The following is a 16,083-nucleotide window of genomic DNA, read 5'->3' as shown; positions in this document are numbered from 1 at the left end:
CTGGACAGCTGTAATGAAAAATGAAGGGCAGAATTTACAGAACATACACTGTAGAGCTTAAAACCTAATCTGTTAGAATAAAATAAAGGTCTATTGAAAGACAATAGAGATGTGTCATGTACAAGGCCACAGTGCACTTTTAAGCGGCCACTATGTAGCATGTACACCTCAGAGGTCTTAAGGGTGCAGCTGGACTTGGTTTGGTGGCAGACAGGCATGGTAAGCGACAGGATGGGGCATGAGCCTGTGGGAGAGAGGGAGTCTAGGTGTGCTAGCGGAGCAGGGCAGAGACCCGCACGGCACCTGTGTGTTCAGTACTCCCTGTTTGCCTGGAGAGTGCAGTTTTCCCTTCTCACGGGGATGTATGGGAGGGGGTCCAAGCATGGCAGCAGGGCAGAGGCTCAAGTCATGCTTCATTGGGGATGAGCAAACAGAGGTTTACTGCAGAGGCATTAGCTAATAGCTTCCCCTTCTTTATCCAGGTTGCCATGCAAGATATCAATGTATCACAGAGTGATAGGGGGAAGATGCAGACTGAATGTGGCCAGAAAGCTGGACCTTATGCTGCAGTGCTTTGTGCTGCAATGATGCCACGCCACTTATTGCTGGCTTGCATGAAAAGGCATCCTGCCGTGAAGGATGGAATGAGGCAGGCCTCCCCAGAAACCTTGTGAGAAGGATTAAAGAATTCTTGTCTGAGAGCTTTATGGAGATGTGCATGGAGGATTTCCTGTCCGTCTCCAGACACGTTAACAAGCTGTTCTGGGGACTTACCGCTGTGTAGGCAGAGTGGCCCCACAGATCATACCCAAATGCCTTAACCCACTTTTAGCAAGATAAAAAATGTGATCTCATCAGAAGTGCCCTCCCTGGGATCAGTGCCCAATTGGGAGAGGTCTTGGAAGGAGGGCATTGTCTTCAAGGTTATAAAAAGTTCTTGGCTCTCAGTGAGATTAGTTGCCCTGCTCGCCTGCTGACCATTCTCCTTCTCTTTCTCATCCACGCTGTCTTCCACACTGCTGCCTGAGGAGCATCTTGGAAGGAATCCACAGATTGGCTAGGGAAGCTGGTCATGTGTCCCCCAAGGATCACATGCCAGCTGCTCATAGAAGCAGCATGTTTGTGGCAATGCGCCAGACAGTCCATTTGCCTCCTTTATCTTGTGGTATGACTGCCTCAGCTCTTTTATTTTCACTCAATACTGCCGAGTGTCCCCGGCTGTATCCTTTCTCCTCCATGCTCTTTGCAATCTTGTCATAGATATCTTGTCATAGATATCAGTGTTTCTTTTATTGCTTTGTTCATAGTACTGTAAGAACAGATTCCATATTCCTCTCCCCACACAGCAGTGAGGTCCAGGATCTCCTGCATGCTTCATGCTGGTGCTAGTCTGCAAATCTCAGAACTCATGGTCAGGTGTGCTTCTCAGGTATGCTGCCTGCTCTGAGGTCTGCTCACCATGCTGGCCACACAGGAAATTAAATTCAGATTTTCCCTGGGCTTTTTCTGTACGGCTGGAGCGTAGAGTCATGGCCAGAGCTGGAGCACTATGGAATACCTCCTGGAGGCCAAGAATGTCAGCTTTCACAGTGCTGCATCTGCACTTCCAGAAAGTCAACCATGCAAGATCGAATTTAACAGTTACTTGTGAAAGCATGAGTACAGAAATAGAGCCCTTAAAGTCGACGTAACAAGGTTGGTAGTGTAGACTCATTGTTTAGAAAGACTGACCTAATGCGGCTAAGTTCAACCTAAACTCCAGTGTAGACCAGGCCTAAGACATAGAATTGGGAAATCAGAAGCCTTTAAATCAGCTTCCAAGTCAGATTCCTCTGGCTTCATATTTCCAACTTTATAGCAAGGCACTGCTTTCTTGCATGTCCCAAAGTGGCTGTTAAGGCTTTTCTCTTCTTGGTGATGAGGTCTCGTGTGTATACCTTTGCAAGGCTTGTCCATCCTTTTCAAGAGCTCCACTGGCCATTCAGAATGTCATTTTGGAAAATTCACAGTCAGATGTTTAGATTTTGAACGTCTAGATAATTAGGTTCTGGTCATAAAACCTTGCGTGATCTCCTCTCCCCCAAACACACATGCATGGATAAAAAGAAACAGAGTATTCACCTACACACAGGAAATTCTTCACTTGCTATCTTCAGTCATTTGAAAGACCAGAGATTTGATCCTAAATCCTTAGAGCTCAATTCTAAATCTCTGCATAGAACTCCAGAGAAAAGGAAAGTTGCTCGCTGAAACTGACAAAATTAAGACAGAATCGGCTCTTGCAGAAGCCTCTTGCACAAAAACAACTGCTAATTAATTATGCAAATGAAGCATGGCGATATTCTACTCCGTGCTTCATTTGTATAAGCTTTTGCGGAAGAAGGATTCAGTATAGACATAGCCTCAGATATGCAGATTTCCCACACAGCACCCATAAAGGTGCTTTTTCAGTCCCTTCTTCTCTACCTTTCTGCACATCAGACACATGGTCAAATCTGTTTTTTGCATGTTTCAGGTGGTACAGAGTTGTATTTTAACCATAACTGGTCAGCTGTAAATTTCCCTGGCAAAGGGGAAGTCTCAGTGAGAGTACAACCATCAGAGCCAGTGCCTGTTCCCACTAACACCCTAGCATAAAATGCCACGGGAGGGAGAGGTTTATCAAGAATAGATTGGAAAGAGATAGAACTCTGTTACGCTACACTGATTCTCAGTTATGTTTATAGTCCCTCACTTAGAGCACCCCCAATATGCTCTGACTCACATTAGAGCCAGCACAAGACTGTGCTATGGAATCGTGAAGACATAAATGGTTAGTTCCCGTGATGCCTATGCTCTTTGACAGAACTCTGCCTGTCTCGAATTGAGACTCAAACTCAGACTTTAAACTGTTTGACCCCTTGGTGCCCATCTAAAGATTCAATTTTTGATATTTAATCCAGAAAAAAAATCTTATTAAGCTTCATAAACATGAAAGTGTTTGATTTTCTTTTTCTTAAAGTTTTTTGCCTGTCTGCCACTGGTGGTGGTTGAGGAGAAAAATCTGTTGATGTTTGCTGTGTTGTAGCGATGTGGTCCCAAGATTGATGGATAGTATTTTTTTCACCAATAGGAAATGGACCATTATGAAACAAGTTTTCAAACTACAGAGAGCTGAAGATTTCTGTGTAGCTCAAAACTTTGCTTTCACCCATACAGTTTGGCCCAATAAAATTGGACCTCACCTACCTTGTTCCTCTGTAGTGATTAGTTGGCAACTGAAGATGCTGTGAACAAAGTTTCAAGCTATACAGCGCTCTTCAACTCTGTAGCTTTAAAGTTTGTCTCTTTCACCAACAGCGGTAGGGTCCAATGAAATATATAGTTTTATTCACCTTGTCCCTTTATGGTGATTAGATGGCAACTGAAGTTATTATGGTTTTTAGCTTTGTCCTCTATCTTGATACTTTTCTGATGCCCTCCCCATAGGATCTGAACATTTCCCAATAATTTAAAACCAGAAAGATTTATGGAAACTTCAGGAGTTTTGTATTAATAATTAATGAAGGTTTTATTTAACTCACAGCTGATCTGGAAAATCTGACAAGTGCAGAGCGCATAACAATCCTACAAGAAAAACTGCAAGAAATCAGGAAACACTACATGTCCTTAAAATCTGAGGTAGCTTCCATTGACCGAAGAAGAAAACGCTTGAAGAAAAAGGAACGGGAAAGTAAGTACTTGAGACTAAATGCTGTTCTCCATTAGAGCCATGCAGTGGGGTTATCCATTGTAGCTGAGAAATTTGTCCCTTAGATTTCTGCCAAAAACTTCTAATTTATTTTATTTATTTATTTATTTATTTATTTAAATATTTTACCCCGCCTTTCTATTTAAAATATTCAAGACAGCTTATAAAAACAAACAAAAAAATACAAATATATATAAAAATTTAAAATATGAGACCCCAGAGGGACATAACCAGCTAAAAACATATAAAGAGGATATGTTGCATATATAATGCATATACCTTTTAATTTCCAACCAGTTAAATTAAAACACCAAAAGAATGTTTTTTGGGGGTTGATCTTTGCAACACATGTAACATTTATGTTGCCATCTAAATCATAGATTCATAGAATACTAGAACTGGAAGAGACCTCGAGATATCATCAAGTCCAGTTCCCTGACTTCACAGGGACTAATCACCATCTAGAAAATAGAGTAGTTGAATAATTCTTCATGCAGAATTGTTTTTCCAGCATACCACAAAAATACATTGGTCATTTTAATTGATACCAATAATAGATACCATGATACTTGTAATCCAGTACACAAGTTCCTTCTGTTTCACTACTAATGTAGACTTTGCTTTTCTTAAAGAATACTGTCAGATTTAAAAAATCATATATGGTTTTGAAAGACAAACTTCCATCTTTGGCCCAACTCCAACAAAGCACTTAAGCAGGAGCTTAAGTTTAACCACATAAGTAGTTACATTAACTTCAGTGAGATTACTGTGCTTAAAGTTAAACAGCTACTTATATGCTTTACCAAAATTGGCTTTTTTTAAGCAATGACAGATTAGTTTTGGATTTCTTTAATTTCAGTTTTAATTATGTGATGTACTTTTCACCATTTATGCTGACTTTTACTGCTTTATACCTTGTTCAGATTATGAAATAGATAATGGCAGAGAGTGTATACTTATTAAGTTTGCAGAAGATACCAAGATGAGAGGGGTTGCCAGTGTTTTGGAGGATAGGATAATAATTCAAAATGATCTGACAACTGGAGAAATGGTCTGAAGTAAATAGGATGAAATTCAAAAAAGGATAAATGCAAAGTGGTCTACTTAGGAACAATAAATTGTAGCATACATGAAAAATGGGTAATGACTGCCTATAAAAGAATAATGCAGAAAGGGATCTGTTGGGGTCAAAGTGTGTCTCAGGCTAAATATGAGTCAACAGTGTAATACTGTTCCCCCCCCCAAAAAAAAAACACACCATATTTCCTACTACGATGTTGTATAAAACATGAGAAGTAATTCCGTTCTACTCTGTGCTGATTAGGCTTCAACTGGAGTATTGTGTCCTGTTCTAGGTTTCATCATTTCAGGAAAGATGTGGACAAATTTGAAGAAGTCCAAAAACGATTAAAGATCTAGCAAACATGACCCATGGGGGAAGATTAAAAAAAATGGGTTTGTTTAGTCTGAAAAAGAGAAGACTGAGGGGGACATAACTGTTTTCAAATACCTAAAAGGTTGTTAAAAAGAGGGGGGAGAAAAGGACAACAAGCAAAATGGGCTTAAATTGCAGCAAGGGAGGTTGGAAATGAGAAAAAACTGTCAAGGTGGTTAACCACTGGAATGAATTGCCTAAGGAGATTGTAGAATCTCTTCATCACTGGAAGTTTGTAAGAGCAGGTTAGACAACATGTGTCAGGGATGATCTAGACAATGCTTAGTCCTGCCATGACGGTAGGGGTCTGGACTAGGTGACCTCTCAAGGTTCCTTCCAGTCATAAGATTCTATTTCATAAACTAGCACAGGATTGCTGCGTTTGTATTAACAAACGGTAGGGGAACACTTTAAGTGCAAAGTTGTCACCAAAATGTTTGTATAAGTCCCTAGAAATTCAAATAAAAATGCTCCCACAAAAGGAAAATGTTAGTCAACAAAACTGCATATGAAAAGAATGTTTTCAGAAGGCTGTACAGGCAGTCCCTGGGTTACGTACAAGATAGGGACTGTAGGTTTGTTCTTAAGTTGAATCTGTATGTAAGTCGGAACTGGCGTCCAGATTCAGCCGCTGCTGAAACTGACCGCCAGTTCTGACTTACATACAGATTCAACTTAAGAACCCCAAGCGTCCCCAAGTCAGGTGCTGCTGAAACTGATCAGCGCTGATTCCAGGAAGCCTGGGGCAGAGCAACTCTGCCTCGGGCTTCCTGTAGTCAGCGCTGGTCAGTTTCAGCAGCGGCTGACTTGGGGACGCCTGGGGCAGAGCAGCTGGGGTGCTGCTGGCTGCGGGACCAACCGGCAGCGCCCCAGCTGCTCTGCCCCAGGGTCCGGCAACAAAAGCCTGGTCTGCTGGGGGGGGGGCACACTAGCTGCGCCCCCCCCCCCCCCCCCCCCAGCAGACCAGGGACATGGGGAGCAAAGCCGCAGTGGCAGCGGGGTGCCACGCCTCTGAGGCTTTGCTCTGGCAAAGCCTCAGAGGCGCGGGACTGCGCTGCGGCTGGGGCTGGGGCTTCGCTCCCGGTGCCCCTGGTCTGCTGGAGATGGTCTCCAGCAGACCAGGGGCACCGGGAGCAGCTTTTCTCGCCCCGGAGGTCGAGGTGGCGGATCGCTGCCTGTGAGCTCCGGGGCGAGAGAGCCCCGTTCGTAAGTGCGGATCCGACATAAGTCGGATCCGCGTAAGTCGGGGACTGCCTGTATTCTATTTTATTCTCTAAGAGAATCTACATTTTTTGAAGAACTATAAAACTAATTTTCTGTAATAAATGTATGCAAAAATACAATATTAACAGATCGATTTTCTTTACTAGTATTATTTACTATAAAAACATTTCATGATTTCCATGATAAATGACAAAATATTAGCTCTTCACTAGTCACAGAGGCATTATTTCATGAACTATTTTTAAAGGAACACCATCTTAAATCACACTTCTCTTTGAAAATGTTATACCTACTTGTGATGTGGTTTGGGAAGAGCACACCCAGTGCGGCAAGAGTGCGCTTATCTCCCTTGTGGGCCACACATGCAATTTCCAGCCTCATTCTCCTCAGCCCATGTCTATAGGTCAAAGTCAGTAAACTCACCCCCATCTGCAAGGCAGTGTGACCCACTGACCAGAATCAACAGACTCACCCTCGGTTCACAGGGAATGTAGCTCTCTGGTTAGAAACAGGAGAGGGGTTACATCCCCCAGCAGGGGTGTCCAGATCCTTCCTCTCCACTGGACCCCAGCCCAGGGCCCTGTTAGTGGCTGCAACTCTAGCCACTGAGTCAGCAGAACAAAGCTACAAATGAACATGCTGATGCCTGTCATTGGATTACCCCCTGGTTAGCCATTGCCTTCCAGTGGGCTAGTTCCTGTGGTCATCACCACAGCTTCAGTGTGAGTCTCCGTCTCCTTTCCCTGGTCTGGAATGGGGCTTCTGAACTCCTTGAAGCCTCTGTGGACCGTCTCTGCGCCTGGGTTTACAATGCAGCTTGTCTGGAGCAAGCAGAGCACGTCCTCTCCGGCCGTCAAGTCCAACTGAGCTGAGATAGTCCCTTTTATACCTGTACATCTTGGGCCTGCCTGGTAAGACAGAAGGCATGTGGCTTTCTCAGCCCTCACTGCAGGGTTGACCTCTCATGAAGGGTGTGGTGAATGCGCCCCAACACGTTACTGTTATAAATAATATCTGTTATTACTGCTGAAAGATATTGGAGAGAAATACTACTTTTCTCTGCCAATTTGTTCACTGTGTACATTTGACACAACCATGACTGTAGAAACAGTGAAGTCATAGAAATGTAAGGCTGGAAGCAACAGAAAGAGATTGTCTTGTCCATCTCCCAGCACTGAGGAGAAGGACTAAGTATACCTAGGCTATCTCTGACAGGTATTTGATTGTCATCTTTTTTTTAAAACACCAATGATAGGGATTAGATAACCTCCCCTGGTGACCTAATCCAGAGTTAACTATCCTTAATCCACAGTATAACTATTCATCCTAATATCTAACCTAAATGTCTCTTGCAGCTAGGGTTGCCAGATGGTTTCAACAAAAATACCGGACATGCTTGACATTACATCACAATCTACATTACATCTTATTTAGAAAATACCGGACATTTATATTTTCTCAATTTGTTTCCCGAACAGAAAGCACAAATACTGGACTGTCCGGATCAAAACCGGACACCTGGAAACCCTACTTGCAGCAGATTATTTCTTATTTTCCTCCATGGACAAAGAAAACAGTTGATCCCAGTCCTCTTAGTACACCCCTTAACATTTATCAGGACCCCCTTCACGTTTTTCTTAAAATTAAGTATACCAGTTTTTAAACTTTCCTGATAGCTCAACTTTTCTAAACTTTTTTTTAATCCCTTCTCTCCAGTTTGTCCCCATCTTTCTTAAACTGTAGCACCCAAAACTGAACACTGTACTCCATCTGAGTCCTCACCAGTGCTAAGTAGAGCTGGACACCCCAGAATGAAGCTTTATCACAGCTTCATCATGTTCTTGGTTCATGTTTAGATTGTGATCCACTATAACTCCCAGATCAGCAGTACTATTGCCTAGCCTATTCCCCATTTTGTAGTTGTGGATTTGATTTTCTTTCCTCGGTATAATACTTTGCATTTGACATTACTGAATTTCATCTCGTTGATTCAGATCAGGTCTCTAATTTATCAAGGTCATTTTGAATTCTAATCCTGTCCTCCACAGTGCTCGTAATGTCTCTCTCCATGGTATCATCTGAAAATTTTATAAACACATTATCTAAATCGTTAATGAAAATATTGAATAGTATCAGGCCCAGAAAAGATCTCTGGGGAGCTCTACTAGATGTGTTCTCCCAGTGTAACAGTGAACCATTGATAACTACTCCCTGGGTGCACCTAGACTGGCAAGATTTTGCGCAAAAAAACTTGCCACCTGTCTACACTGGCTGCTTGAATTTGCGCAAAAGCACTGATGTTCTAATGTAAGAATTCAATGCTTCTTGCGCAAATACTTTGACTCTCCCGCTCAGGGATACACCCTCTTGCGCAAGAATACTTGTGCAAGAGGGCCAGTGTAGACAGGCACCTTAATTTTTTGCGCAAGAAAGCCTGGTGGCTAAAATCGCCATCAGGGCTTTCTTGCGCAAAAGCGTGTTTATACTGGGCACGGATGCTTTTGCGCAAAAGCACTTTTTTGCACAAAAGCATCCGTGTCAATCTAGATGCCCTTTTGCAGAAATACTTTTAACGGAAAAACTTTTCTGTTAAAAGTATTTCCACAAAATCATGCCAGTCTAGACGCAGCCCCTGAGTATAGTTTTTTGACAGTTGTGTATCCATCTGGTAATAATAATAATTGATAATAATGTAGTATAATGAACCATACAGTTAGTTTCCTTGTTTGTTTTGATCTTTCATATAGCAACAAGAAATTGTAAATAATTATTAATAAAACATGAATGTGTAGTAGTTGTTGGAGTCAGTGTACTGGCCCTTCCTGTATGACCGAGTTGGAACCTTTTGTTAACCTCCCTCCAACGGTATGTGACAAGGGACACAAAATAAAATCAGCTTCTTATCTGCACTCCTCTTCTTACAACATGATGGTAAAATAACAAAAATTGGCAGGGGTCTTTTAGAGCAGGTGAAACAACTTATAAGTGTTTTTATTATTTTAACTAGCTAGACTTTAAGTTGATGGTGTCCCTTTAATATGTATGACCTGCTTAAAGGTGGTTGTGCAAAAGATGTTAATATACATGCAGAGTATTTTTTTACTTTATTTTAGTACATTTATTTAAACCTTTTGGTTTTTCTTTCTCACAGGTGCTGCTACTACATCATCATCTTCTTCCTCACCTTCCTCCAGTTCCATTACAGCTGCAGTTATGTTAACTTTAGCAGAACCATCTATGTCAAGTTCATCACAAAATGGGATGTCAGTCGAGTGCAGGTGACAGCAGGACTTGCCAAAGCACTTTGCACTTAATGGCTGCTGAGAGCCACTTTTTTTATACTGCACGGTGGCACAAAATTCAGACAAGCACTATTTTGTATTTAAAAATTGTTTCTTGACAAGCTAACTTTGCACTTAAGTGCACTTTTATGAAGAAAAAGTACAACAAACTGCTTTTCCTCAAGCAATAATTGTTTCCAACTTGTCTGGGAATTGTATGTCTAGTGACTCGAAGGCCTTCCACTGTGGCAAATGGAGAGGCTGTTCACTGCCTGTAGAGACAGTACAGTAAGCATACAGTTGTTGGATGGGCCTAATTAATGTGTTATGGCTTACTGTAAATGTATTCCCTGGTATTTTGTTAAAGCTGGAACATTTGATATTTTTCCATTTATTTATGACAAATATTGAACCTATTTTCATTTGTACAAACTAATTTTTAACTTCGAAGTCACCTCATAGTGGCTTTAATTATATAAGTCAAGCACATGTATTAAATTCAAAACCTGCAGTTAGTAGGATGTTTGACATCAGTCCTGATAACCAAATATGAAGATTCTCTTTTAAAAAGACTAATGTTTACAGGTTTGAATTAGGCTAAATAGGTTATTATGGGTTTTAATAGCCCATTAATTGGAATGGAACTACTGTACTTTGCCATTTTTCTATGAATCAGTATTTTTTTTAATTTTGATAAAATACATTATGACAAAAGGAAGAAAATGGCTAGCAAACTGTATTAAATCTTAAACAATGTATAAAATTGTATTTAGCCAGTTTAAAATGTATATTTATTCATAATGGATTATAACAGTTATATTTTTGTGTTTTTCTTGTAAATGTTTCTTTTCCCTTAAAGCAACAAATATTTCATTTGTAATGCTTATTTTATTATGAGCTGAGACCGAGAGGACTTCAAGAAGGAGAAAGTCGTGTTTAATAGCGTTTGTGGTTGCTGATATGAACACTGCCACAAAAGGATAGTTGATTTTAATATAAATAGCTAGCTGAGTGTTAGACATTAATTTTTTTTAAAAATGTCCTGTACAAAATCCAGAACCAACTCAAAACTGTTTTCACATGTATTCATTTTATGTTGTATGAACCCCAAGCTCTCTCCTGTTAATTATACATCTTTCTACGACATTTGTATATTGAGGAAGTGTTCATTCAAGCTATTTAATACCTGGCACTGTTAATACACAGTACTTTATTGTACAGATTGTTTTACTGTTTTAATTGTGGTTCTGTGTACTTCTTTTGGCTGGGGGGAAAGGGAACTGGCATGTTTTTCTTTGTTTTTTTCGCAATACATGTAATTTCAAAAGGTTTTGTTTGTAGATGCTAGAGTGTCAGAATCCTTTACATTCGACTTTTCTAAGAAAAGCGTTTTCAGTCTTCGTAGTGTGTGCTTACGGTAACTGATTTTATTGAAAATGGTTTCAAAGTATTCAGCTTTGTACAAGACTGTAAAAATTTGTTGACAAACATTGAAGGAAAAGCTTATAGAAAAAAGCTATAAAATATATATTAGGTTCTGCAGACAATGGAGAATTATGTAATATATTGTATAAATGTAAGCAAAGGCCTCTGAAATAAAATGCCATAGTTTGTGAATCCCTGATTTTGTTTCTAACAGTTTAATCAAGAAATGTTAGTGTATTCATTTAAATGACACCGGACTGTAAAATCAGTTAAGCTAATTGTATTGGTTGTATTGTAAGAAATAAATGCATAAGGAATAATTGGGAGAAAAATATACTGGGCCAAATTCTCTTCTCAGTTTAGTCAAATTTATCCTCTGTGCTCTTGATGAATTTGGCAAACTGAGATTAATTATACTGATGCAACCAAGACTATTTGATCCACTTTAATTTAGTTAGTTTGAAAATGTAAAAGAAAAGATGCTTATGGTAGTTGCTGACCTCTGATGTTTGTTGGCCAAGTTCAGATGAGGTGAAAGCATAACTTCAGTGAAATAACTGGAAATGTTCCTGCTTACCCTGATCTGAATTTGGTCCTATACATACGGGGACTTTGTTCATTTTATTAAAATGCTATTGCATATGCAAACTGGTATATTACCAAGGAGACTTTGTTAGATCAAAAGTAATTAATATGCACTTTAACAAGACTTGACTATTGTAGTTACTAGCCTTCTGCCATTTTAAGCCTGGATCCTCCAAACACTTAGACACATGCTTAACTTTAGGACCATGAAATAGCCCATTGATTTAAATGATATAACTGACTGGTTATTGTAGCAAAGTTAAGCATGTGCCTGTGTTTCCCTATCAGCAGACAGAACTTGCATTGTTTTCATTAGGAATTGCTCCTGTAGAACTGAGGTCCAAGTGCCCCCCACTGCTTCTGCATCTGCTTTTTGGCTAGATAGCTTTTACTCCAATGAAACTAATACTGGCTATAGTCTGTCTCCATAAGCAGGGCCGGGGTCTAGCCTTCCTGTATCTTTTTTGGTTTAATTATTCCTTGTTATCTCAATCAGATTTCTGAGGGGAGATGAATTATCTAGTTTTTGGAGGCTTTTGCATTGATTAAAATGTTTTGCTACTTGAAAGTGGAGAACAAAGCTAAAAATCAACATTTTTTGCATTAAATTGTATTTTCATCAACAAGAATGCTAATGTAGGCAGCCATGTCATCTAACCCCTTTCGGTACTGTATTTCCATGTGATTTAATGGATAATTTTAATATTCTATATTTCTCTAGAGGTGTTACAGTGATGTTCCATTCTGAAAAATGACTTTCTATGAACAGTACTCTCCAGTTCTGTCTGTCTCACTGATTCCAAGAAAAAATGTTTTTACCTGCTGTCAGGCCTTCTAACTCGCTAGATGCTTTGAGTCATTTGAGCTTTTTTCCTTCCCTCATATCACAAGTAATAAAAATTCTTGCAAGTGCTTGTCCATATACATTCCACTCTCTTGGTTAGTTCTCATGTATCCCAAGCACTCGATTTCAGAATCTTTTGTCTGCAGTGTCTCTTGGCTGCCTCTGTGCCCTTGTACCTTCACAACACCCATCCAAGGGCATAAAGGGAAAATGGGTCAACTGTCTTGCAGTTATTTCTTAGTACCTGTGGCTGTGAGACAGAATTGAGAGTAGTGTACCTCTCACATGAGTAGTGTAACTCCTCACATTTGCAATTCCAAAACAAAAATGTGGCTACATAATTACTAATTCAATATAGACTTCTGCTTAGGTTAGAATTTGAGCTGGACACATTTTTTTCATCTGAAACATTCTTTTGCCAAAAACTACCCAAAACACTGAGATTCCCAAGGATACTTAAGAGTACCAGTTATTAAATAAGGCTTAGGAGGAGCCCCTGCCTTGTATGAGTAGTTCAGTGGTTAGGGTACTCACCTGGGATATGGGAGACCCAGATTTGAATCTTCAGCTCTGTAATAGGGATAGGAACCCATCTGTTCCCCTCCCAGGTGAACACTCTTAACAACCAGGCTATAGAGTTTCTCTCTCACCCTGGCTTTGAGATTTGCACCTAAGTCAGAGTCCCTCTTGTGCCTCGAGCCTTTCATTTCCAAATTTCATTTGCTTAAAGTGTCCAAAATAAAAATGTAATGTTTACATTGTATTGAAATTAACATTCTGTCCAACCCCAAATTTGTTACTTACTGATTTCCCAAAAAAATCCCCAAAATGTTGGGGTTTACCAATTTTTCTTTTGGGGAGAAGTTTATTTTCTAGCTAATTCTGCCCTGCATGCAATTTACACATAGCTGAATTTGGTTCAGAAACTTCCATGAAAATACTGGTTGCTGAAGGAAGGCAATATCATTCCCCTATTTAGAGACTCAAAATAAGTAGAGAGCAGAATTTTCAATTAATTTTGATTGTGGTGGTATTATTGATTTTTGGTTTTCACCTACAAAATCTAATAGTAAAAAGTGAATCTTTGAATCTTTTTATAACTCCACAGGTCATGAATGTGAGAAAACTGAATAGGCAATTTAATCTTTTTCCTACATAAAGGAAAACAAACATTGTCATCTACCTTGCCTCCCCCTCAACCTTCCCCTCTCCCCCAAAAAAACCCTGACAGCTGAACTAATTATTTGCAAATTAAACACTATCAACTTGGGATTGAATAAGGATCTCAACTTATAAACACATTACAAAGGCAATTTCCCTTCTCTGGATCTCCACACCAAATGCTGTCAATGACACACTTCCACCCTGACTTGAGCTTCATTAACACAAGCAACTTCTTCCTTCTATTCTCCTGCTTCTGTAACTTCCACTCCAATTCATCTCATGAAGTGGGTTTTACTCATGAAAGTTTATGCCCTTATAAATGTGTTAGTCTCTAAGGGTATGTCTAGGGTGTGGCGCTATTTTGGGATACCGGAGGTATCCTAAAATAGCTATTCCACATCTTTTAAACCAGCCTTTATTTCAAAATAGATTTCAAAATAACAGACTCACTATTCCGACATCCCTGTAACCTTCGTTCCACAAGGATTAATAAACTATTTTGAAATTAGATCCAAATAAGATACACAATTTGCGTAGCTCAAATTGCGTATCTTATTCTGAGCTAAGAGTGCAGTGTAGACGCACCCTAAGTTGCCATAAGGACTCGTCGTTGTTTTTGCAGATACAGACTAGCACTACTACCCCGAGACCCAAAAAACTAGTGTAACAAACTTTTCCAAGTTTCTTACATTCCTAGATCACTATATCTCCTTGAAAAGAAAGACTTCCTCTTCATAGAATCAGAGGACTGGAAGGGACCTCAAGAGGTCATCGAGTCCAGCCCCCCGCCCTCAAGGCAGGACCAAGCTCTGTACAGTGTGACATATAACACTCTTGGCTGTACACATAGGAAAAGTTTATTCAAAATTATTAATATTACAGTAGCAAACACTGAGGACATATTTGGGTCCTTAATATTTCTAGGAAGAACTAGGGCCAAGATTTTTTTTAAATGAATAAATATATTGCCTCAGTTTCTAGGTGCCCTTTGTGTCATCTTAAAGGAACTTAATTTCTGGGAACTGGTGTGCCAGCCTGGACACCCCAAATTACTGAACTTTTAAAACTGTAGGCAGAGAAGCACATTTTCTTCTCCACTGCAGCACTTTTCATCTGGTTCCAACAACATAGACCTGCTTAAATACAGCACATTTAGTCCCCTAATGAGTGTTCTTACCTATGGAAAACCTTTGGTGCCAGAGAGCAAGAGTAGAGACCCCTAACCAAACTCCTCTTGGCTTCCTAGCATAGGGGCTATAGCCAGGGCATCCCTGGTAGCAGGAATGTCCCATTGGCAAGCAATGGAAGAGATCCTGAGATCTGTTCTAACTTGCTGCAAGGGTATGGAACAAAACTGTCAACTTTGCATTCCTGTAGCTCACATAGGCTACGTCTACACTACAAGGTTTTTGTGCAAGAACAGCTATTTTTGTGCAAAAACCTGTGGAGTGTCCACACCTCAAAAGCGTTTTTGCACAAGTAAATTGGCAGAACAGAGGGCTTTTGCCAGTAGAGTTATTCCTCTCCCCACGAGGAATAACTCCTTTTTGCGCTACAGATCTTGCGCAAAAAGGCAAGTGTGGACACTCTGGAGGGGTTTTTGCGCAAGTAACCCCTATCGGAAAAAGCACAGGTACTCTGATGGCCATCACAGCTTTCTTGCGCAAAAGCGTCCATGCAATGTGCACGTTCTCTTGCGCAAAAGCACATTGCTTTTGCGATACGCTTTGAGGTCTGGACGCACTTTTGGGCAAGAAGTTTTTGTGGAAGATCTCTTCTGCAAAAGGCTTCTTGCACAAAAACCCTGCAATGTAGACAAAGTTATCTATACTGTAATGCAAATGTGACAGTTCATATTTTGTAAAATTTAAGATGACTGTCAAAGGATGGTCTGAATTTGTTTTTTTTTTTAAATAACTGCCATGTTTACTTGAGGACTTTTTAGATCATTTTAATTTTCAGTTATGCAAAATTAGACTGTAGTGACATGATGTGATTCAAAATGTTAAAACTTTATAACTTTAAATTTATCAACAGATCGAAATATACATAGTAAATATCCTTAAACTCAAATTCTCAAGTAGCATTTTGCTTACTTTGCCTACATGTAAATTTCAGTTACTGATACAAATAACTATCAATGTATATTGCAAGTATAGAAAATGTACTATGTACTGTGCAAAGGAAATGAAATTAGTGTGTAACTGAATCCTGTGTGTACTGTGGGAGTTGTTTCTAGCACAAAAGTGATTGTGTCATGGTAAAGGATCTGATATAGAGTATACATAAGTACTGAAAATTCAGAAACAAGGATTGTACTTGCTGAATAAGCAACATTATTGTAATGAAAACCCTTAAATGAGAGCAAGTTTCCATCAGCTGGTAGCATGTTCCA

At 39.8% G+C, this 16,083-nt stretch overlaps 1 protein-coding gene across 4 annotated transcripts in view; it reads left to right on the top strand.

Moving 5' to 3' along the window:
• Positions 1–11,287, top strand: part of ARID4B (AT-rich interaction domain 4B) — a 150,913-nt gene extending 139,626 nt beyond the window's left edge. For all 4 annotated transcript variants that reach the window (XM_075924772.2, XM_075924771.2, XM_075924770.2 and 1 more), the window contains 2 exons: positions 3,566–3,712; positions 9,541–11,287. In XM_075924772.2, coding sequence (XP_075780887.2) covers positions 3,566–3,712; positions 9,541–9,671 — 278 coding nt within the window. In that variant the 3' untranslated portion in view covers positions 9,672–11,287. The remainder of the gene's footprint in view (positions 1–3,565; positions 3,713–9,540) is intronic.
• Positions 11,288–16,083: the final 4,796 nt, after the last annotated feature.

Source organism: Pelodiscus sinensis, chromosome 3, assembly GCF_052426305.1.
Source record: "Pelodiscus sinensis isolate ZL-2025 chromosome 3, ASM5242630v1, whole genome shotgun sequence".
Lineage (NCBI taxonomy): Eukaryota > Metazoa > Chordata > Testudines > Trionychidae > Pelodiscus > Pelodiscus sinensis.
Note: the sequence above shows the minus strand (reverse complement) of the source record. Positions and strands in the feature narration are given on the sequence as shown.